We start from the raw sequence: 25473 nt of genomic DNA, 5'->3' as shown, positions 1-25473 counted from the left end.
GGGCGCTAGTCGAATGGGACCGCTGAGACCCTGTATGGCATCCAGTACGGCCCTGCTGAACCTAAGGCTCCATATTTTCCTCCGTTTCCCATCAATCGCCCAAGACGTATGCTGTAATTAATCCTTTATAAACTTGGGTTCGACCTCTAATAACCACGTCACCGACCACATTAACTCACTTAAATCTAAGGGAAGAAATGTACACTGCAGTCCACCTCTGTCAGGTGTACAAACCCTGTTCTCCACAGTTTCACGTTTAACTGCTTAGTTGCTGTATCACATATCATATCAGCATTTCCTTAAAACTGCCGTGGCAAATGGCTTGACCACCGACATGGTGACGGTTTAACACACTGATTTACCGATATGGAGGAAAAGCTCATGTCTGTAAAATGGTCTAATGCTTCTACCTGACTGTACAGGATGATTCAGCTGCCCCCGCCTACGGGTTTTATGCAACCCGCAACACTTTGAAATACCACGTGCAAGATTTTCATACTTTCTCCCTTTCTATGCGCAAACTATTAGTCCTCTAGGAAACTGAACAGGTCCTTTTTTTTTAGGAAATTTAATGTAGTTAAACTTTTTACTGCGATACGTTTTCGCTGGAAGCCACGGGTTTTTTAGTTATTGAAGAAAAACGCGTTTGCAGATCAGCTTTGTACGTGTTTCTCGAACAATTCGAAAACTGCGGCCTCTAGCGAAAACGCGTCCCAGTACAAAATTTAATTACATTAAGTTTCTTACAAAAAGGTTCTGTTCATGTTTTCTGTGGGCTAATAATTAGTGCTTAGCAAGTGAGAGAATTCGAAAATCTCGTGTGTGATTTTTTTTGAGGCATTGCAGGTTGCATAAAACCCATGAGTAGGGGCAGCTGAGTCACCCTGTACGTCACCTCAAATGTAACCTATCGGTCGTGCACATGTGATGTGTGGCTGTATGACTGTCACGCATATCAATGCCCTTCTCCTTATGTTAAATGGGTACACCAGGTAGACTGCGTTCTAAAGTGGCCTCAACAATTTTTCGCGACTTAACACTATGCCGTCCGGGAGACCACATTGGTATCGTCTGCATAGTATCGCTCAGTGGTCGGCGACACCAGAGTGGTGTCGTGAGCATAGTATGGCGCAGTGGCCGGCGACAGCACGTTACTATCTTTTGCATTCTATTGCTGTTTTGTTTAGGTAACAATAAGTTACACCCCACAACAAGTGTTTTGTTTTTACAAGTACTAGTGCCATTTCATCATGGCGGACGAAAGATTCAATAGAATTATTTACGATGAATGCGCGGACGTCTTGTCTGACGTTCCGGACGACTTGGCCGATTATGAAGCAGACATTGATATAAAAAAAAATGAAAGTGAGGCACAATAGTAGGAAGATATCGAAATACGTACAAGAAGAATTCGGAGAACGCTACGGTTCCCAATTGTTTCGGATGAATCAGACGAAGAAGACAGTGCTCAGTGGTCAGAATTTGATTTACCAAGGACCAATAATAAATTTGAAGGATCCCCGGGTCCAAACATATTTCCCAAAGATACACAGAGGGTCGAGGATATCGTACAGTTATATATTGGGAACGATCTATTTGAATATATTAGCAACGAAACCAAAAGTACACAGTCAAAATTGCAATAGAAGGAAACGATTTAAAAAATGCCAAATTTGTCGACGTTACGGGACCTCAACTTAGCAAATGGTTTCGGCTTGCTATCCTTATGGAAATTGTAAGAAAAGCGAGGATCAATGATTATTGGTCACCGAATACATTGATAGACACACCGATATTTCGCAAAACGATGTCCCGCAACCGATTCAGACAAATAATATCATTTTTACAGTTTTCCGACAGCTACAATAAACTAGATAATGCCGACCGGCTTGTCAAAGTGCAATTCGTAATTTATTATTTTTCCTAAAAGTGTAAAGAAACGTTAAATCTAAGTCAAAACGTCTCAATTGATGAAAGAATGATACCGTGGCGTGGACGATTAAATTTTGAAGTTTACAATCCGTGAAAATTACGAAATAGGGCATACCCATTCGGATGCTGTGTCATTCGAGTGTGGGATACATTTCCTCATTCAAGATATATTCCGGCGCTGGACAGCCTTTAGCAAAAACAGTGACGGAACTACTGGCACCTTCTGATGGAAAGTGGCGTCATCTCTACATGTATAATTATTATAACAGTGTAGAACTTGCAGAGAAGTTACTTGAAAAGAAAATTCGAGTTTGTGGAACGATATGGCAAAATAGAGGATTTACGGAAAATTAAAGCGCGCAAAAGTCAATGTGTTTGCAGCTTGTCATCAACGGAAACATGACAAGCGGCCAGCAACAAGCCAAGTAATCCTACTTAGCACTGCAAGCGAATAAATTTGTACGAGACGTGCGGACGGCATAGTGTTAAAACAGACAGACTGCCAGTCTACAGTTCCTGTCACGGTCGAGCACAAGTTGAAGATAACATAAAATCCCTGATGGTTTTCGCTGTACTCACTCATTGCCCACTACTAACGTCGTATGCTTGAGCAACATTCAAAAACCCCTTGAATGAACAATTTATAATCTTGTAGGTTCAGGTGAAATATTATGTTCCTTGGTCCGTTCGGCGACGACAAATAGCTCACTTTGTTAGGACCCTGTATCCTCACACGTCGCATTGTTTACTACTGTTCTGTCACTTTAAGCTTATTATTTACCGTGGTTGCATGTTGAGCTTAAAGTATCGATAATTACGTAGCAGCAGTTGGTTGAATTGTATCCAGCAGTAGATATAATCTTTTTCTGTTGACAGCATTTTAAGAACCATAATCAGGAGGTAGATAAATGCCTACCGTCTTACTGTACTAGTCTGACCGGCGTCAACAACACTGAATTTTCTTTAAATGTAGACAAAGCACGGCGTTGGGAAATAATTTGTCTGCCATTTAATAGGATTAATTAAGAATTTACCCTCGAAGACGGAGAACAATTCGTTCCATAGTAGTGAAAATTGTCCTAATATTGCCGGTATAACAGGTCACTCGCCGGGCATGTGTTCTAATCACGAAACGTAAGTAGCCTTGACGCCGGTCAGAGGACTACAGTGCCGCACTTACGCCTTCCTCTGCCGCCCGATTACAGTTTAGCGTGTGCGGTCTCCCAGAAAGCAGACCCAGCACCGCCTGGCTCTGTTCTTCGTCTGGCATCTGGCGCAGCAGCGGCCGCTCTGCTAACGCCTTCTGCCTCGCGTTACGTCACGCTGACAGCGCCAGCGCGTAATCGTTTACAAGACGCACAGTGCCTTCCGCGAGCTGCTCCAACTCCCGACGTATCGCTCCCGTAGGAACGTTGAAGACAAGATCAGACAGGACGCACAGCTGCAGTCGTTCGTCCCGCCACTGCAAAGGGAAGCACGTGGTACAAAGCTGAGTGCTCTCTGTCACACTCTTCAATTGTGTGCAAAAGCCTTGTAAATGTAGAGTGGAAACGGCCGTAGTTTTAGCACAGTGTGTCCGCATTTAGCTGCCGGAAGACGCAGAGGAATGCGGGGACGTGGCACACTCAGCAGATAACGCAATTACTGTGAGATATAGCAGGACTTCCGGTTTCAAACTACAGATTTGAGCCTGGATCGGGAGTCTTCAGCGAGGTCAAAATGTTGAAAAAATAAAATATTCCACTTCCTAAACCCCAAAATGCGTCATATATTAGTCATTAACTAGAGAAAGTCGAATAGTGATGTGTGAGTTATAAGAAACTGGCGATAAGAAGAAAACCTTTACATGTCACATCCGGGTGCAGTAACTTTCGTAGTTCGACAGAGCAAACAGCTTCTTGTCAACAGTGTATACTGCCTACAGATCGAACGAAACTTTTACACTCTCTCTCTCTCTCTCTCTCTCTCTCTCTCTCTCTCTCTCTCTCCGCTCTTGGCGACTTTTAACACCCCTCAGCAATATTAGCGGCGGTGCTACATTACTGTTCCTCTCCCCGTATCTTTTCCGATTAACTTTCTCCAATCGGTGGATCACAACCACATAAAAATTCGTTGGGGTTAGAGATAAGTTGTTAAATAACTTGCTACGCCCTGAAAACTACACTTACTTTCATCGATCGCTGTAAAAATTTGTTAGAAGGTGCCAGAAACAGCCAAGAATGGTCAGCTGGTTTGGCAAAACAGCCAAATGTCGAAGGAAAAAGCAGTAGTGAGATGAGCACTGAATGCTAATGAATAGTTAAAACGTATGGTTTTAGAGGGTAGGTTACTAGAATGTGATTCTGATCGTTGATAGAAGTTTTGCTGATTAATGTTATATAAAACACAGAGAAATCATGTTCCTGCCAAAACATAATAATAATAAGCCCGACAGAGCCTCCTCTAAAATTCTTGCACGTTATCAGACACGACCGCATACTACCAACTGACTCCTGTGTTATAACTGTACACTTGATTTGCAGTTGCTTGCTTTTCGTTCAGAAGACTAGTTAGACCAGCAATTTTTGGGCGGAACTTTGGCCGGGCGTTACGGTGACTGGTTAACTACGCAGTCAAGAGTCCATAAAGACAACGAAAATTCCTACGTTCAGCACGATGGAAGTTTTGGATGGGCATTTACTGTAAGTCCACGGATTTACTCTTTAGATTTTTTAAATATTTTGCGGTGCTGTAAGAAACAAAATCTTCATTTCGGTCACATACATTCTTCCTTGCGCCGTAATTTACGCAAACGTTAATGTGCTTATCATTAAAGGTTGGCCCATACTAGACCAATAATTTAGTGAAGTAGCGAGTGATTCAATAGCCAGAAGAGTGTGGGCAACATTATTTAGTCACGTCGTCTGGTAGCAGGGTTTACTGGGCACTTTACAACTGAGTCTATTAGCAATCAGTTTTCGTTCTAACCACTCATTCCAGGCACTCGTTACTTGTGGATCGGCAACATCGCTCGATGGTCAAGTCTGTTACGGCTTACATAGGAGAGGAATGCTTGTGAAATGTCCTCGGTAGAAAAATGACGCAGCCGAGACGGCCGCAATCGCTGAGTTGGATAAGGAGATGGGAATTCCGAGGTTACTAGAGAAGAGGATTAAACGGAGAATTAAGCACACCAGGCCGAGAATAGGGAAGCAGCTGACTTCCCTGGTCGAAAGGGGTGTATCAGACTGTTTAAACTGCAGCCACTAGCAAGTTTTGTAATAGAAATTTGGAACAACTTTCAGACACACAGCGTGGAAAAGCATTCTGCAGAGAATTGAGCTGCGAGTTCTCTAAGAAAAAACACATTTTAGTACTCATTTTCATATTTTCTTTCAGTTCTTGCAGGATAAGCTCCCACTGACTCGCTCTCGATTTCAGAGTTACCTTGCAGAGCGCCCTTCACTGAAGTCTATCCCTGCCACCAACCACTGGGTGTGAACGGGCACCCGCCTACTCGCTGTCTTCTCGTTCAGTGGAGCCACTAAATAACTCGCCACATCACCACATTAATAGTGTCGTGTGAACCAGCCTTCACCGACTGATAGACTGTAATATCTTACAAATATGAATAGAACAGTGACGTTACACCTTATGTGTTTCATTACTTTGTGTGTTTACGATCCGGCACTGATTTCAGTATCAAATATTGCCCTCGTTAGCACAAATTCAATTGACTTGTAAACATTTCGGGTTGGTTCTTGCGAAGAAGAAAATAGCAACAGGCCACTGTTATCACTGTTTGTTTAGACACACAGCGCCGTTACAGGTTTAGAACCGAGAGCTTCATCTTCAGACGGCTGTTCACGTCTACGTACACATATTTTTGAAGTTCACATGAGGTTTTTACTCTTTATTTCCCCTTGTGGTTAAAGGTTCGTGGCATGATAGTGCCGTACAGTAAAAACGATGTTAGGAACGACCACTTTAAATGTAACCATAGCGAATAACGATCGAACACAATGTAAACAGATCTTTAAGGTTGAGTAGTAGTAGTTGATGTATTTTACTTACGTTGAAAATCCTGTGTTATTTTGTCGCAATGTAAAATATAACTACTACTCTACCTCAAAGATTTGTTTACTCTGTGTTGGTTGGTTATTAAGAATAGTCACGTTTAAGTAGATTATGTCTAGTGTCATTTTTCGCTGTAGGACACCTTCATTCCATGAATCTTTCACCTCATGGTGGAATAAAGAGCGTCTGAAGATGAATCTGTTGGTTCGAAATCTGTAACAGTGTTATCTGCATAATTAAAGAGCATTATCAACAGTAACTGGTTGCTGTTTTCTTCTTCGCAAAAACCATCCTTTATTTTATACACAGTCGCGGTCTTAAAGTGCCACTTTGAGAATATAGCAGTAAACTTCTCGATGAAGTCCATCATCTAATTGGGCTCACATTTCGTCCATGATGTACGCTGACAAGAAATACTTTACCACTTCAGCAAGGTACACGTTCAAGTTTACTCTAAACTAGTACCTGTGACTGGAGGTGTTCCACATGGTCTCCTAGCATTTGGATACAATACTGCACTCATCTCTGCAGGTCGTCGTGATTGTCCGTGTGTCTGAGCCAGAATCGTGCTACAGTGGTTTGAGGAGACTTATAAAGAATTCAGGCTGTCTCGGCGACCAAATTCGCCTGATGTAAATCATATGGGACCCATCCGGATCGCTATGAGACGCCATCACCGCGTACGTAAGTCGGCGGCCCACGAAAGTACAGGTGAGTCAAAATAATGGAAATTTTGGAACATGCTGCAGCAATCAGTGATGTATTTCGTTCCAAAGACGGACAAACAAGCTATTAAGCAGGTGGTCATTATGTTTTGGCTCATCAGTGTACGTTCCTGATGTGGTAACTGACGAATAACATGCAGGTTTGCGCCAGATTCGAGCCGAATTACGTAGGGAGTTAATCGAGAAGTTTACAAGTGAACTACATTTGTACTAACTACGAAAATATTTCACACTGAAGACATAGGCAGCTTGTAACCGCTTATTGGCAAAGTTCACTGCAATGTTTTTGCTTGTATTGTCACTAACTTTCACTTGCGTCGTTTTCTATTATTAATTATGGCACGCCCTGTATTCGTTACAATTTAAGCACTGTAGGAGTCGCACCTACGATTTGGTGTTCATTGTGTAGGATGACACTGGAGGCGTTAGAGGAGGAGACGGCAGGCGTACTCACAGTTGAGGACGTACTCCTCGGCGGCGACCTGCTTGAAGTGCCGGTGGAACTTCTTCTGGCGGTACTTGGAGGAGTGCGCTGGCTCCGGCGAACCCGAGGCGACGGACGGCTGCTCCGAGGAGCCCCTGGCGGCGGCGGCTGCGGCGGCGGCAGCCATCGCCTGCTGGTGGTGCGTCATGGCGGGCGCGCTGACGCTCAGCTGCTTGAGCTGCCTGTGGGCACACGAGGCAAGAGCCACCGGTCACACACCGCTGCTGCTCCAGGGGTTCTGGGTGGGCGGCTGGTTGGTTGGTTAACTAGTTGGTTGATTAGGTAGCTGGTTGGTCCCGTGAGTCAACAAACGAAACAGCGCGGTAGTGACGTCAAGACAAATTTGGTCAGATTGCGGTAGCATGAAGCAGTGGCAATATCGGGGCAGTGAAAGCAGTATTAAACTCAGAGATGAGAAGTGAAACTACAGGTGACTCAAAAGAATGGGAAATTTTGGAACATGCTGTAGCAATGCTGCGAAGCAGGTGGCGCCGAATGACATACACAATGCTGTTCGCACTGTTTTGCCGTTTAATAAACAGTAACCACGGAGCACGGAAAGGTGTACAGCGTGCCTTTACGATAAAAGCCTGTTACAAGAATGGAAATGTGGAGGCCGCGAGTCGAGAATTTCGGTGTCATCTTAACATCGGACGGCACGGTCGTGCTCCCTCGGCGCGTGCAATCAACACCCGAGTCCGCAATTTTGAGCAACGGCTTCTGCATTCAAGAGGCAATTTTCAGGGAGACCTCGAACCGCTAGTACGGGAGACAGTATCGAGACTGTGCGAACTGCTTTCGTAAGAAGCGTACAGCGTTCTGTTCGACGTAACGGGAGTCTCTACAGTTAAGTCGCTCAAGTGTTCATCGAGTACTGAACGTGGATTTAAAGTTCCATTCGTACAAGCTGCAGATTGTTCGGTTACCTCACCGTAAAGATTTGCTAAAGCGTAGAAAATATGCTGAACGCCCGTTAGCAAAACTGCGCGACGACAACCATTTCCTTAACAGCCCGTGCTTCCACCTCAGTGGCTTCGTCAATAGACAGAATTGTCGCTATTGGTCCCAGCAAAATCCACGTCAGCTACCCGAGCGTTCACCGCACAGCTGCAACATGCGTCATGTTTTCGAGTGGCACAACACGCCCCTACTTTTTTGAAGATCATAATGGGTGCACAAACACTGTAACGTCTGTTCGGTAGGTTGCCACGATGGAAAGTTTTGTTGCGCACGAACTGCCCGATTTTTCTGCCAGCAGTTCACCTCAGCATGACGGAGCGACGACACGGATATCGATGGGAGCTGTATTACGATTGTTTGGTAAGCTTGTCATTACAAGGCACCGTGACACTGCATGGCCCCCAAGACCGCCTGACCTGACAGCGCGCTGGGGCCACCTTAAGGGCGCGCTTTACAGTACTCCACCTGCTAACATCGAAGAACTTAAAAATACAACAGGAAATCTTCAGGATTCCTATTGCAATGTTAGGTCCAGCCATGCATAGAGTTCCGTCAGCCGGCAGGAATGTGTACACCGAGGGGAGCGTATCTGTCCGAAGTGATACTCAAGAAATAAAGATGCTTGTGACGTTCAATAATAACATACTTTGTATTGATAAACAAACACGTCAAACAATTGTGCTCATTCATTATCTCCGTTCCATAATTTCCCAAATTTTTGAGTCACCCTGCGTAAGGAGCGGGTCGGTATGCAGGTCAGAGAGAAGACAAGTTCACCCCAGGACTCACCTGCCTCGAGGGACACCTCACCTCAACCATATCTTACTCATGACAGCCCAATGCAGGACTAAGACAGTGACTGGATAAATAATGTCTCCTAGCCGGGAGATTCATAATAGTAAAAGAGAGAAGGGTAAAACGTGATGGGCATCAGTACGGACCGACAACTGTAAAATAAGGCGAGATAAATAATGAGGTCAGTACACGGATGAGCGCTGTCTTGTTTATCCCGGAGCTCAACATGCAGTGGGGAACGTTTCTCCCACAACTCTCTCACTCCGGTGTGACGTAGTCAATGTGTTAAAAATGAGAATAGACCCACTGTCTCGAAGAGCGCACAGAAATCTGTTAAACTGTTGTTCAACCATCATCAGGCATCAAGGATAAGGAATTCCTTAAGGTTTTGCCTTCGTCAGAGAGCTAGTCCTAACAAAGTAAAATTGGGTGCGGCAGATGAAAGTGCTAACCGCATCGGAAAGCAACTAAAATACAGTAAGAGAGGGACGACCCACGCGGGTGGCTGAGGAGGTAGGCTAGAGAGCTAGCTGCAGACTAACCAGAGGGTGTTAACGAGAACGGAAGCCGGGACCTCTGCGGGAGCAGCCAGTGCTGGGAAGGGCAAAGGAACAGCACCTGCCGTGCGGAATACAGGCTTGTTCGTGCACGCTTCGCGACGGCCGAGTTCGTAGTAACGCGCAGCGTCCGGAAAAGGGCGTGCCGCGAAGACGACTCGAATTTTTAACGGCCACAACCGAGCAAAGTGTCGATGCGGCGAGTGCACTCAATGAGGAACCTCCGTCCCGCCCACACACTAGGAATATCTGTGGAGTGAGCAGTCAGGTGCGCAGAACTGAATTTTTGTCGCCACGTACACTGACTTCTTAGGTCGCGCGACTGTGGCGTGGAGTAGGATTGCCCGAAGATTCTGAATATCACTGCATCTCTAGTGCAGACAGAATGTGGTCAGATGTACCGGTGATTTTTCATTCAAGTCTTAAGCATCTTAACAGCTTCCATTCGATACCTGGAATGGGTTTGGCTTAAAGCTTTGAACAGAGAAGCTCAAGGCCTTTCCGCTGGATTCCAACAAGTGCGTCAACTCTGAGGTCAGCATTTTTTTTTGTATACGGAAAGAAGAGACAGACATAACCATTTTTTGCGCCTTGTGCTGAACTTTACCTGATTAAAAATCTGTTTCAAGTACGCCAATATGAAACTGTTCCACAAAATTTCGACACACAGTAATTTAGTTATTTATTACACACTGAAATACCTCCAGCAACTTAATTCTTCTACTCGCATTTCATTGAATGGTGTAATCTTTGTTCATCCTTGGTGAAATCAAAATTCTGATAGCACATAATCATTCACCAGGTCATCTGAATTTTAAAATATGCACAATACTTTGGAAACTGAATACTACGAAGCAAATGACACAGAATTTCGTTAACATTTGTTGTGCGCATGTGAACATTGCTCGAAATATGTATACATTCAACCGATAGACTGCCAGCACACTCCCTCCTCAATACTGGTTTTATCTATAATTTTTCTTGTACAGATGTGGCGATACAGTTGCATCGGTTAGTCACACGATTTTATGCCTTCATCACACTGCGTCTCAATATTAACGCCCAATACGCCCACATGCGCAGCGCCCTCTCCTCACCCGATAGATATCCCTCCTCCTCCTCCTCCTCCTCCATCATGTTCCGTTCAATAAAAATCAGCGCAAGTCCTGGGAGTTCGTCGCTATTCAACTGACGCGACAGCAGCGTAGCTGTCACTGTGGACAAAGCAACCAACGCGACACTGGCTTTGTAACGACATGACCATTGCTTTTATCTAAAGCGATTGTATGAACATTGTTACACCGCGTACCGTACACTTAGCATCAACTTACTAGTAGGGAATGGTAACGGTATTGTGTTGTGGTCTTCAGTCCAAAGACTGGTTTGACGTATCTCTCCATGCTAGTCTATCCTGCACAAGTTTCACCATCGCAATCTATATTCATTTCAACCTGCTTTCTGTAATCTAGCTTTGCACTTTCTACAACTTTAAGGAATTCCCTCCTCCCCCTCATACTCCTCTTTTAGCAAATTCACTATTCTGCGATGCCTCACGATGTGTACTATGAGTCTATGTATAGCCTTAATCAAGTAATACAATACAGTTCATTTCTTCCCAATCCGATTCAGAGCCTTTCATTAGTTACTCCAACTCATCTAATCATCAGCAGCACTGCATTTCAAAACCACCTAGTCTCTTTTTGTCATAACTATTTGTCGTTCATATTTCACTTCCTTACAAGCTACTCTCCAAATAAAAAAGAAATTCCTAACAGTTAAATTCATATTAACATACTACATGGCGTCCTAGATTGACAATCCTGTTGTGACTGTACTGAGTGTCTTCTAAGTATGGGAATGGCTCGAAGAATACTCGACTAATGCAACCGAGCACGAACGTTCAACAGAAACGTAACTACCGTCACCTGTGCACCAAGGAAGGGTAACAGAGCCTCTCATACACAGAAGATTTATTACTTAGGGCCAACAGCAGGAGCAGCAGCAGCAGCATCATCAGATTGTTCACTGGCGATGCTGCAGTCTAGAGGAAACTGTCGTTTGGGCAAGAGTAAGGAAATGCTGAAGGACGTAGACAAAATTTCTACTCCTGCGAATTGTAAAAATTCGTCTGCAAAGAATCCCGTAGGCTGCGAGTACGTAATTTCTCCGCATTTTCCTTTCTCCCATGAATGCTGGTCCCGTAAGGTATGTAGGAGACGTTCTGTGGAGTTTGGAAGGCAGGAGATGAGATGCCCGCGGAAGCAGAGCTGTGGAGGAGGGGTCGTGAGTCGTGCAAGGGCAGCTCGGTAGGTTGAGCACTTGCCCGCCAAAGGCAAAGATTCCTGGATCCAGTCCCTGTCCGGCACACACAGCTTTAATCTGCCACCAAGTTTCAGATCAGCGCACATTCCGCTGCAGAGTGAAAGTTCAGTCTGAAAAAGCAGCTCTAGTTAAGTGTGTATAGAGGCAAGTTAATGTTTATAGCAAAAAGAAAAAATCCGAACACCAGATCACTGGCGAACGTTTTGAGCACGTTATGTTGTACAAATATTTACAGGTGACATAAATAAATTGAAATTATCACGTAAAATCAATATTGGGGAGGGCGAAAACAAAATTTAGGTTTGTTGAAGGTGTGCTGGGAAAGAAGTTAATCTGTAAAGGAAATGGCATTCAAACCGACAGCATTTATCCAGCGTTCATAGACCCTACCAAGTAGACATAACAGAAGACATCAAGCCAATTCAGAGGATCGTAACAGGTCGGTATAGCACATACGAACATGTAACAGAAATGCTCGGAGAACTCAAACTGGATATCCTCTTTGGCAAATGTAGAGAATCGATATTGGAAAACTGTGCTACCATTCAACTGTCAAATCTTCTGTCTTGTGTAGGGATCAGGATCACACATTAAGAGATCAGGGCGCAGTGCATTTTTCCCTTCGCTCAACACGGAAGTGAAACAGGACAAACTGGCTAATATCGGAACGATGTAAGCTTCCCGCACACTCTCACTGTGCAGTGGCTTGCAGAGTATGCGAATTGAAGTAAATGAACCGGCATGCATCTGAAGCTTGCTCTTCCCGAAGACGAGTCCACTGCGCCATGAAGTGCGTTAGGCAAGTTATCTCGATTTAGTGAAAATCTGATGCTGCCCGAGTTTCCTAAGAGCCTCAGTTAAGAAGCAGAACTCTTCTTCTCAGCCGGCCGAGTGGTCGAGCGGTTCTAGGCGCTACAGTCTGGAACCGCGCGACCGCTACGGTCGCAGGTTCGAATCCTGCCTCGGGCATGGATGTGTCTGGTGTCCTTAGGTTAGTTAGGTTTAATTAGTTCTAAGTTCTAGGCGACTGATGACCTCAGAAGTTAAGTCCCATAGTGCTCAGAGCCATTTGAACCATTTCTTATTCTCACGGGATAGATATTTGTTAAACGCAACTCGCTAAACCAGCTTGTCCCTACAAAAACGAGGTAAGAGTCCACGTAGCGATGTGGTTCCCAAATAGACTCCGTACCCGGCAGTGCTGGTTGGTTCAAGGAAGTGAAGGTATCCCTTGCTGCGCTCGTAAACCAGATGTTATTTTGAGATGTAGAACCGACAAGGAAGAAAGAGTGTGTGTGCGTGTGCGTGCGTCAACACATTGGTATCTGGAACTCTACTCGCCAGTGAGCGGGTCCTTTGTGGATTGAGCGGTTTGTTTACGACCGGCAGCGGGCGGAGTCGGCCTGCAGCTGTTAACTGCCTGCCATCTGTCATGCGTTCTGATCCGCTCGGAGACGAGGTTGCGACCTGCATAGCTCCAGGCAGAGCGGTCGCCGCCGTCTTTAGAAGCCTGTGTTGACGGGTCGGCCTGAGGGCGTGAAAAGTAGGCATCCCCCTTGAGGAGGCATGTGGACTTTGCGCCCACGCTCAACGAGCTGTTAATTTGCTGTCATACGCTATGGCTGCCTACGTCAGAAAACTACTGGCCGCAACAGTATAAGAGACACAATTACCTATTATTCTAGAAATCGGTTATGTTGTAGGGGTCGCGACGTTTCTTGGATGAACCCACTGTACTGACATTAACGCACCATACCACCACCCGCATCTCGGCCCTGAAGAGGGTCGTTGCAAAGTTGGTCGAAACGTCGGTGAGCCTAGGACCTCGTTTAAATGTGAAGGTGGGTAGGTAGGTAGGTAGGTAGGTAGGTAGGTAGGTAGGTAGGTTGGTTGGTCTGTAAGCGGACCTAACTAAAAGGTCACGAGTCCCTTTTTCCTCATGGAAACAAGTCTCAACGTAAAACAATTTCCAAAATGAGTCGGGAAAAGTGAAAGGGCGTGAAACCAACGGGGAGCCGTACGGAAAGAGAAAACGAAAGAAGTAAGCGAAAGGGGAAAACGTACCCTACAAGGAAATCTAGTGGAAGGTATTAAAATAATATAGCAGATTGCCTGGGCTCGCTGATCACAAGAAGAAAAAAGTATGAGACAGCCACTCGGCAAGACACTGAAATCTCCAGCCTGAAGGACAAATACCGAGGCAACGAAACAGCAAAGAAAAAGCGAGGAAGACTGAAAACGGAGGGAGTCTGGAGGCCAGAGGAAGAAGACCAGACGGCCATCCTCAGATTGTGTGATAAACGCCTCCCCCCCCCCCCCCCACACACACGAATAAAACTTAAAACATCATCCATTTAGGCATTCTCTCCAAGCACCGTTGGCAGTGTGACGGGAATAAAAGTCCGCGGCAGAGCGGCTAAAATTGGGGAGTCCAAGAAGACGTGGACTGCCCAATTGGATAAGAGCAAAAGACTTCTCCCCGCCACGGTATCCGATATACCACATGTGCGATTAGTGAAGGTGATGTGGTTTATTATTTAATTCCTTGTTTCGGCTCAAACCATTTAACCTTCTCCTACGGCGTGTATCAAAGAGGATGAACTGCATTTCCGGGATTAAAGCCCTGACATGAAATCCATTGAAAGTCTCTGGGCGGAACTGGAGCGTCGGTTGCCTGTGTCTTCGCTCATAATCCTGGCAAAAGCTGCTCACTGAATCGAAATATTTTAAAACGACTTTTTAAGCGCTTCTTCAGTGACAAACACTACAGCGCATGATTCCGGCGCATCCGATGAAGCGGGGGTGCGAGCTGTGCATGTTATTGTCGGCGGTATATATATTGCACCTGACTGCCTTATTGCCTTGCGGTATCGCGTGGCTCTTGGGGGCCACCGGTCTCCGAAACGAAGCACTCGTACTTGTGTACTGCAGGTGTGGCGTATGGAGATGAGTCGTCCGCAATTCTTCCGTTTCTTTGTTGCGATTTCGACAGCCCATCTCCGAGCAACGATCGCTAAGTTTGCATTGGCGCAGATAGTGCTTCTGCTAGTGATATGACGAAATTATGAGCTTTTAAGCGTTTTGGAAAGGACAGTAAAAGGTAAGTGTTTCTCAGCTGTCTTGGTGCTAGATCCTTCGGAACCTATGATAGTAAACATGATTAACAGGACTACCGTGACGTACAGTAAACGGGTCAAAAGCAATTTGCGATACTAGTCCACCTGTATGTTTATGGCCGCCGAGACGTCACATCTTGGTGCGTATTCTGAATTGCCCTGCGTAATTGCTTTTTTTTGTGTGTGCACTTACAGTGAAATTGTTTCTTAATCTCTGCTTTGTGTGAGGAACAAAATATAGCCACATCTGCTTCGTTTAGTAATGTTGGGAATCTTTTCGTTTAAGTAGCTTCACAGTCAGCCTCAAATGACTGTATGTAACGCTGTGTGGAAATATTAACATGTTATTGGCGAATACTACTCAATATTCTGTAAGTATAATTAAGCTATGCATAGTAGCGTTTTTGTATGGTAGTTTTGGGCTGTCCGTTTTAGATGCATTTCAGTTTCTTTTAGTAAAAATATTAATCCGACTGCGATAGGTTACTCTGTTGCCCCACAACCCGCTTTCTGGGAATATTACAGCTGGTTACATGATTTATGTGAAATATATTGTAAGATTAACATTGTAGTTGAATTTAGGTATTGCATTGTCTACATCAGCTATACAGCTAGAACTTATTTTCCGGTACTATCTTTGATTCATGTACGGTAAATATTGTGTGTTTTTGGATGTACAACGTATCTCTGTCTCCACTGCAGCAGTAGAATTCTTTTTACGCTCAGGTTTCTTTCCAAGAAACTTTTTCTTAAGAACATGTGACTGACGGTAATAGTGTTTCGAACTTTTTTTCCGATGCAAGAAATTCTCGTGATCAAAAGTGTTTGTGTGATTTATGTTTCAAAATATCGCCTATAATTTGCCGTCATAGTCGACATGTTGATGATGTATGTCCCACGTTCAGAACCTCATTGGTCAAAGCCAACGGATAGTATAACGATTTCTTCTTTATGCCAGTAAACAAAGTTACTTTAAGTTTCTTTTTAATTTTCGTGCGCCAGCTGGTGATGTATGTAGGCGGTTTTTATCTTTTTTGAAACTCTTGAAACGGAACTATTCCTGCTCCACTATTTAACTCAGATCTTTATTTCCAATAATGATAGAAGCTGAACCAATGAATTAAAATTTATGCAAACCAGAGCACTCGAACCCGGGTCTCCTTATTTTGAAATGATGAGAACAACTCAAACACCCAGTACCCAGGCAGAGGAAATCCCCTGCCCGGCCGGGAATCGAACCCGGGACGCCGTGATCCAGGGGCAGCAACGCTAGCCACTAGACCACGGGCTGCGGACGAGCTCTATCGAGGATCTTCGGCAGAAACGAGAGCATCAGTCGGAGATCAGGTGTTCAAAAATGCGTCAACTGCACACGATTCCTCAGGGGGAATGGAAGAAAATTTCATCTTCACCGTTCGTCCCTGAACGATAAAACTGGAAGCAGCAGAAAAAGTTTGTCATACACGCTATCCGTTATGTGGCTGACGTCTTCGGAAGTAACAGCAATGGATGTCCAGAGGCTTGTGACCCATCACACACGCGGACTGATTTTAACTCTATTACGTATTCATTGCTCGAATGCTCTTGTCACTGGCGGTAAATGTAATAGTGAAACAGGTATCGTGTGACTGCCATTCACATATGTGGAGTTCATTGTTGTTTCATAATAATGCAGCATAATGCCCAAGGGAATCTTAATGAAACTGTATGCTGAATTGAAACTTCCTGGCAGATTAAAACTGTGTGCCGGACCGAAACTTGAACTCGGAACCTTTGCCTTTCGCGGGCAAGTGTTTGGGTAGCTGAGTTGGTAGAGCACTTGCCCGCGAAAGGCAAAGGTCCCGAGTTCGAGTCTCGGTCCGGCACACCGCTTTAATCTGCCAGGAAGTTTCATATCAGCGCACACTCCGCTGCAGAGTGAAAATCTCATTCTGTATGCTGAATTGTTGTAAGAAATGTAACCAGGTCATCTACACGTGAATGGCTACTCTGCAGTTAACACTAAAAAAGTCTGGCAGAGGGATTATTCAACCGCTTTTAGAGTATTTCTCGATCGTTCCACTCTCCAGTAGCACGTGGGGGAAAACGAATACTTACAGCTACCCGTGTGAGGTGTCTTTATTTTATTGCGATGCTCATTTCCCCCTGTGTAGGTGGGAGTCAACACAATATTCTCGCATTCCAAAGTTGGTGATTGAAATTTCGTGAAAGATCTCGCCGCAAGGAAAAATGCCTTTGTTTTAACGATTGCCACCTCAACTGTCTCCCGTATTTCACAGTAATACAAAACGAGCTAGCCTTCTTTGAACTTTTTCGATCTTCTTCGTCACTCCTATCTGGTAAGGCTCGCACTCCACGCAGCAAAATTGAAGAAGAAAAACGATGGATCTAGTAGATAGTGTCGGAAATTCCATGTGGCTTTTCCCGGATTTTGCTGTAGTATACAGAGAAGTTGCAGCATTAGAAAATTGCAGCGAAATGCAGGAAGATCTGCAGCGGATAGGCACTTGGTGCAGGGAGTGGCAACTGACCCTTAACATAGACAAATGTAATGTATTGCGAATACATAGAAAGAAGGATCCTTTATTGTATGATTATATGATAACGGAACAAACACTGGTAGCAGTTACTTCTGTAAAATATCTGGGAGTATGCGTACGGAACGATATGAAATGGAATGATCATATAAAATTAATTGTTGGTAAGGCGGGTGCCAGGTTGAGATTCATTGGGAGAGTCCTTAGAAAATTTAGTTCATCAACAAAGGAGGTGGGTTGCAAAACACTCGTTCGACCTATACTTGAGTATTGCTCATCAGTGTGGGATCCGAGTTGACTGAGGAGATAGAGAAGATCCAAAGAAGAGCGGCACGTTTCGTCACAGGGTTGTTTGGTAAGCGTGATAGCGTTACGGAGATGTTTGGCAAACTCAAGTGTCAGACTCTGCAAGAGAGGCGCTCTGCATCGCGGTGTAGCTTGCTGTTCACGTTTCGAGAGGGTGCGTTTCTGGATGAGGTAACGAATATATTGCTTCCCCCTACTTATACCTCCCGAGGAGATCACGAATGTAAAATTAGAGAGATTCGAGCGCGCACGGAGGCTTTCAGACAGTCGTTCTTCCCGCGAACCATACGCGACTGGAACAGGAAAGGGAGGTAATGACAGTGGCACGTAAAGTGCCCTCCGCCACACAGCGTTGGGTGGCTTGCGGAGTCTAAATGTAGATGTAGGCAAGCGTTGTGTAGGGAGTCTGTTTAGTAGATTTGCTGTATCTTGTAAATGTTTTGCCAATACGACGCAGTCTTTCATTGTCCTTCCCCACAACTTGTTTAGCGTTTCAGTTTCAAATTTTCGTAATTTTGATCCCTATGTGTTCCAATTTAAACTGTTCGTAATTATGATCCCCCATGTATTTAGTTGAATCGACAACCTTTAAATTTGTAGGATTTTCGGGCAAACGAAATTATTTTAGTACTCATGTGGAGGACCTCACAATGTTAATTTTTCAGGACTAAATCCCACTTTACGCTACCAGCCCAGTAGCTGGACAGCGGTATGCCATAAATGAAACGAATGAACAAATTTGCAATGGTCAGTCAGCGGTTGCCCGTGTCGTGTTATCTGCACAGTTAATGTGCCCGTGGCGTGACATTCTGTGAGAGCACCATATAGGATCGACTCCGCGCCGCGGCTCGGCTCGTGGAGACGGCCGTCACGCCCCGTCAAATTCGCGATACGGCGCACTTGTGGCCAGGAAACTGGCGCCAGAACAGCTGGCAGGCTTCCCTCACCTGCCGCGGTTGTCGGTTGGCGAGCCTCGCTCGCCGTTAGCACTTCCTGGGAGCTGGAGCGCCTCGTACCGCGCGACCCCTCCACACAACGCGCGCTCCAGCGTTCCAGGTCTCCAGTTTCGTGTACGCACGCGCCGCGCGCAATTAACGCAGCAGACGCGACGTCTGCTGGGCGCTGGTGTAGCCTCTAGTACTGCAGAGCGGGATGTGAAGCGCTTTCGAGACAGCTAAGCAAAAGCCTGACGGTCCGAGCACGCAGGCGAAGCCATGTATTTTGAATCGGCAAGTATTTTTGGTAGGCTTTTTGCGCCACCGTGTTAAATTGGAACACGAATTCAAAAAGTGTAGAATAAATGACAGCTGCAACAGTTTTCGCTGACGACCTTTCAAATACCGTCCGGAGACGTGGCAACAATGGTACAAAGAAAAATCAACATCTTCAAAACAAAGGCTGAAAAAAAACGCCTTCAAGTATCTTAAACTAAAAATGTACGACTAATACAACATAAGTTTCAAACCATATAACCACAAAATAGTGAGAAATCAAAAAATTAATATATTTAAGCATTTGAGTGAAATAATACGGAAGAACGGCCGCGACGGGGGGCTAACAAACTCAGGGTAAGGAAGATGGAAATATCCTTCAGCTGATTACAGATACGCGCAATGAAACATCCATCTCCTCTCAAGCAACATTATAGTTTTTCTTAACAGTAATAAAGTCAAAGATTATATTCAACCGAACTCCTAGACTTGGCTGAAATAGGAAATATGGAAGAGAGGAAAAACCTATGAAAAATATTGGCGTCAATAAAACAATGGTAAACGCAGCAACAGAAGTAATGAAGATCTGTAAAAGACGATTGACCAACTAAATGTAACGATGGGAAAACGTAGATCGATATTTTACTGCCGTATGGTTAGGATGAATGGAAACAGGATACGCTTGAGAACTTCTCAACCGCCGCAGCAGGTCGCATGCATCGAAGGTGAAACTAAAAAGACTACAGCTCCTTAACATATACGTCATTTACAAGCTAGAGTACACTGGCGGTGCGAAAAATAGAGCTGTATGAAACGTCAGTAATCCCCAGATCTCTGCAATAGAACGACGTGGTCTATTACCAAACGAGAAAGCTGTCGCATCCTGCCCGCAACCGCAGTCCACTGACGTCTGCTCGATCTCTGCACGATAATCGTGCGTCATATTCCTGTCTGCTGTCGTCGCGAACTACGGAACTTTCCTTACTGTGTCCATCTTTTATGAGAACACGCCAAGCGTAATTTTTTTATTTATTTATTTATTTTTTTTTTGTGGTTTTAGGGCGCACAACTACAATGGTCATTAGCGTCCAGACTACGTTAGGAATGCATCGCGAGGCACAAGTTTAAAACAGCAACTAAAAGGGAAAACACGATAAAAGACAGATTTACAGGCATAGGATTAAAAAACAGCATATTCAAATGTCCTTAGACAGGTTTGTCAAGTTGATAAAACGAAGAACGCGAGCAGCTGCTCCTGGGTCATCCGCTAAAATGGCATCCAGAGTACATGGCAGGCCAAGATCAAGACGCAGTGTATTGAAATCCGGACAGGACGTTAAAATGTGGCGGACCGTCAGCAATTGCCCACATGGGCAGAACGGCGCCGGCGCAGCCGTCAGCAGATGGCGATGGCTGAACCGGCAGTGTCCAATTCGTAACCGGGCCAAAAGGCCAAGCGTAAATGTCGTAACTCATAATTCAAATACCAACACTTCGGACTAGCGTGACATGAATACTTGTTTATTAGTTTTGAACGTTGACCGTGATTGCTCGTTCGGCCTATGTACCACGTCCGGAGTCCAAAAGCCCATGTTTGAGCCCCGGGACAGCCTAGATATTTTAAAAGTAATTTAACAGCTCTGTTATGCTGACAAAGCTTTGTTTACGCCAAAAGTGTCAAGTCGTGCACCATACTGTATTTCAGACTCCAACTACGTAGTTTATCGGGTGAAGAAACAACGGTACGTCACATCCACTGTGACCTCGAGTAGCAGAGCACTGTCACTCAATGGAAAGTGACTCGTATTCTGCTTATAACCCAGTCCCTTTTACTGTAGTTTTCGTGTCCAGGAGTGTGGCCGGCATTTGGATGTTGCTAAGTGACGAATTAACTACCTACATCTATACCCTGCGATATATCTTAGGGTGCGTGACGAATGATACTTCCGGTTTCATTATGTTGCCCCTCCCATTTTCCTGTTGCATTCGCGTACGTGGGAAGAATGATTATCGGTAAATCATAGTAATAAGTCTGATTTTTCAGATTCTCTCGTTGTGGTCACAGACGCATGCGGGAGAAGGCAATATGCCATCCGGCTGTTCTGGGAACACACACACACACACACACACACACACACACACACACACACACACACACACTTGGAATCCCTCTCTGACGCATAACACCTCCCTTGTAGCGTCTACCACTTAATACTGTTGCGTATCTCCGTAGCGCTCTCGTGCCGACTAAACGATCCCATTACGAAACACGCCTCTCTTCGTTGAATCTTGTCTCTCTCTTCCGTTAATCCAAATACTACGCGATAGTTAAAACATCTATTTCGTGAGCCATTCCTTTCACAGACGAATTAAGTTTCTCTTGGATTCTTCCAGTGAATTTCAGCCAAGCATCTGTTTTTCTTGCAATTAGTTTGACGTTCCACAGCGTTATTATTAAGAACCGTCGCTCTAGATAAATTGGACAATGACGGTGGAAAGAAGGGAAAAGAAACGTTCCAGTATTCGCCTTGTGTGGTCTGGGGAAGTCACGGAAAAAATTTACCACGATGGACGGAAATGCACCTTAATCAGCTACTACCCAGGTTGACGTCAAATTGGTCGAAGCACAGCTGCCCAAGTTAGAACCAAACAGGACATTTACATTAGAAAATAGGTAAAAATAGTGTATATTGTAAATAAAGGCAGGTAGGAAATTACCCATGATCATGTGGATAGATGCAGTACACCAAATGCCAGCGTGGATTACAGGCAAGTGACAGAAGATATGTTCGTAAGAACACGCTTAGTCCGTAATACATAGGTCAGCTGATCGTAGCCTGTCTCATTGCATTCATTTGGGTACACTAGCATCTTCTGAACTCTGACCGCACTTTTTCAACGAAAGCTAAGAATGTGTTGAAGCCCTTTTACTCTATTAGCAGATAGGACTGATAGAGGAAATAGAGAAGGTCCAAACAAGAACAGCGCATTTCGTTAGTAAGTGCGAAACCAACAGCCTCGCCACGTGGCGTATCGCTGACAGCTTCCAAACACATTACGCAGACTGAGGAGAGGCGTAGTTCTCGTTCCAGCGTTAAAAGTAATTTCGATATGCTAGCTACATTTCGTATTGAGTTTGGTATGACCTAAAATGCACCAAAATTAAACTCGCCAGAAACTACTTTTTTACTGCAAACTTCTCAATTACGCACCGTGTTTTACTTAATTTCAAAGTGTCTCAATAACTGTGGGCAACAGTGGAAAGAAAACCGCTTCATTATCAAGCTGTGATATCTGACTACAGTATGCAAAATATCGAATAGTTGCCTCAGAATCGAAAGAGGAAGATTACGTAGTGGAGAACAAGCACGAATCCAAAACCAGCGGCTTTTAATTTTTTTACGGAAAAAGCAAATTTTTTACTGACAAACGGAAACGGATGTAGCATTGCCTCATCTACATAAAAAAATCAGATGAGTTGAAACTTTCCCCCTAAAGAGGGGAATCAGTCAAGTCGCTTCAACTACGTTTCTAAGTGTTCCACCACTGCGAGTTGTTTCTGCGTCGTGTAGCGAGTCGCTTCCCATACAGCACTGCACATCGTACAGCCGGAGTGCGAAGGGAGCCTTAAAGTTCCGAGAGTATTTCCTAGAAGAATCAACCGTCATATTGTTTCCTCCTACGTATACCTCGGGAAAAGACCGTGAAGGTAAAAACAGAGAGATTCGAGATCAACAAAGGCTTACCACTAATCGTTCTTCCCGCCAGCTGTTCACGACTGCAACAGAAAGGCGGGGAAGTGTCGCTGGTGCACACAGTACCTTCCGTCAGACACTATAAGGTGTCAGCAGAACACAGCTGTAAATGTAGTCCCCAGCGTTATACCTCAACACCTCGCTACATTGTATTCCGTGTTTAGCGCCAATGAAACAGCTACGAAGAACAATGTGCCAGGGACCGACGGAGAGGCACAGGAAACGCAACATATGACTCGACACCTAGACTGCAGGAAGCGACAAGGCAGTTCATCGCCCGTTGACTAGCACTTAAATGTGATTTTTCAGGACTAGGCCACAAACATCCGCTGGCTTCGATCGAGGTATACACTCCTAACAGTGCAGTGGTCATTTGACGTGTAGCAGGTAACTGGGAAATTATCGCGGTTGGGAGTAGCGTTAGCCGCTGGTCTCGGACTTACTTGGCGCCGGTGATCCAGCCGATGGCATTGAGCGCGACAGCCAGAGACAGGCCCTCGACCGCGCAGGGCTCGGACGCCATCGCGGAGCGGAGCGGAGGAGTTGGCGGCGCGGCGCACGCGGCACGAATGGCTGCCGACCACAGGTTCCACCAGGGGCATTTTTAGCTGAGAATAAGGCGACGCCGCACAGCCGGAACTGCCCGGCTTCCGCGAAAGCAGCAGTCGTGGCTCGCGGGCCTGGGCCGCGATCTCGTTCGCGGAGCGCAGAGTGTGCCCTACCGAAATAATCCGCAGCTGGCGCCGCCCCGTCCCCTGGCCGCTGGCCCGCCCACCGCTCAGAGGCCGCCTCACTCTCAGTCTGCCCAGTAATCTTGCGTTCGATCAGAACTTCTGACCACTTTTCTCTAGTTATCTGTTTCGGTTTTCTCTGGAGATATCTAGAACCTTCTTCCTGTGGTACTGTCCAAAGATCGCGGCGCCACATAAAATTCGGCAACGCTCATAGATGCTACAGACACCAGCGATGTCTCGCTACAGTCCGCAACGACGAACGGACTGGCCGAAGAAGACACGCCCACCCTCCCAGCATAGCAGCACCTTCACACGGAGGTCAATGTAGAGACGCGCACAGAAGCACTGTACTCATTTCGTGGCCCCTGCTGAAGCAGTCAGTATCACTGACCAGGACTAAAGTGTTATCTGAGACGGAAAACTAGTAACTTTGAACATTCTACTTCAAGAGAACAGTTTGTTAATTACAGCGTAAGCGATGTTTTCATAGGCAACAAGTGTTGTAAATTATCAAGCATTCCTGTGGCGAAGGACTGTATCGTGTTAAGTATTTTTTTTTATCCTTCATGTAATAAAATGAACTAATGTTTCATACGATGTACTGCGGTTGAGCCACCTTACAGAGCAATCAAAGAGCCCACAGACGTGGCCAGACGATCGTAGTTCTTCGTCTGCTCATACCACTTCCGAAACTTACCTCTGTTCAGAATTTCATGTGCTTCAATCTTCGTCCGTTTCAGATCACTTCTGATTACCTGGAGCCACTTGCACCAGGAACATTTTTTCCTTCATTGACATATTCAAAAATTCTCCTGCATATCCCGTTTTCTTTCATTTGGGTCAGATGGCCGTGAAAAACGACGGTCCACGTTTTCCCACCGTTACATTTATTTGTCCAGTTTTCTTGTGCCGAGCTCCAATTCTCCTGTTGCTGTATTCACCGGTCTGTTACATTGGGCCTAGCATTTTCTTCGTGTTTTTCTCTCTTTCATTTGCATGTTTTTAACTTCTGTCGTACTCAAACCCAGGCATTTGGATGCGTTTTATTACTGTAATTTTGCTTCAGACAAGAGATCCGTTATTCTACACAGCTTTAGCAACAAAAACAAGGAGGAGGTCCGATGAACATGGGCTCAAGTGCATACCACTTGTTCGTCTTCGCTAAGGTGGAACATCTCTCCCATTGAACAAGTGCTTACAGCTCTTAAGGTATGCATTTTAGAGTCCATGTTACTGGACTTTTTTTCTTATTTTATTGTAACGAAAATCTCCTCAAAGTCTGTAAAAGGAACTTGGTTACTCCCTGTATAGCGTATCTTTCACATATTTGCACGTCGTGTTGCCGTGAAATCGCTGCTATCAGCTTTATTGTACAGCTATTTCGGTGTGTACTACAACGTTCATCCATAAATTCTCAGTATTTTGTATCTTATTCGTTTGCAGATCACTTTGTTGGCCGGGTAGCGTTTACCGTTTGTAGCTGCTACTTGATGGGCAGAACGGAGACAACAAGTCTCTCCCTCAGGAGGCAGCCCGATCCTAGGGTAACGCTCTTCAGCCGTCAACCAAGTCCACAAGTTTCTCCAGATGTGTCGTTCTCCAGCTGAAGCAGCTCACTGACGATTAGGTCCCACGGACCTGCTACTCTGAGAGGATGCCGATAGTTTTATTTCAAATAGTGCCTGACATTTTCTGTAGGCTTAGGATTGAGCAATTTAGCGAGCAAGTCGAGCTGCTTTAGAATGCCAGGATGCTCCCCAAATCAGGAACGAATGCGTGCGGTCCTGTGAACACGGAGGGGCACGCAGCACACTCCTTCCGAATGTGTAAAGAAAGGCCAACTTATGGTCACCGGTCGTGCTGAAACAATCAAGGCTCTTGTTACTCCGACAAACGTTTGTCTTTGGACGTAAAGAATCCGCAACTGCCAGTAGTATTTTTTTCACAAACGTAGACAGGATATCTGAGGACACCGTAATACCG

At 45.2% G+C, this 25473-nt stretch overlaps 1 protein-coding gene across 4 annotated transcripts in view; it reads right to left on the bottom strand.

Moving 5' to 3' along the window:
- Positions 1 to 25473, bottom strand: part of LOC124804777 (GRAM domain-containing protein 2A-like) — a 322882-nt gene that overhangs the window by 55946 nt on the left and 241463 nt on the right. For 3 of the 4 annotated variants that reach the window (XM_047265098.1, XM_047265099.1, XM_047265100.1), the window contains one exon: positions 7168 to 7379. In XM_047265098.1, coding sequence (XP_047121054.1) covers positions 7168 to 7379 — 212 coding nt within the window. Of the gene's footprint in view, positions 1 to 7167; positions 7380 to 23199; positions 23303 to 25473 lie in introns of those variants that run through there. The other variant, XM_047265101.1, reaches the window with a different exon arrangement.

Source organism: Schistocerca piceifrons, chromosome 7 (assembly GCF_021461385.2).
Source record: "Schistocerca piceifrons isolate TAMUIC-IGC-003096 chromosome 7, iqSchPice1.1, whole genome shotgun sequence".
In the NCBI taxonomy this organism is placed as follows: domain Eukaryota; kingdom Metazoa; phylum Arthropoda; class Insecta; order Orthoptera; family Acrididae; genus Schistocerca; species Schistocerca piceifrons.
This window is presented reverse-complemented; position numbering and strand designations above follow the sequence as displayed.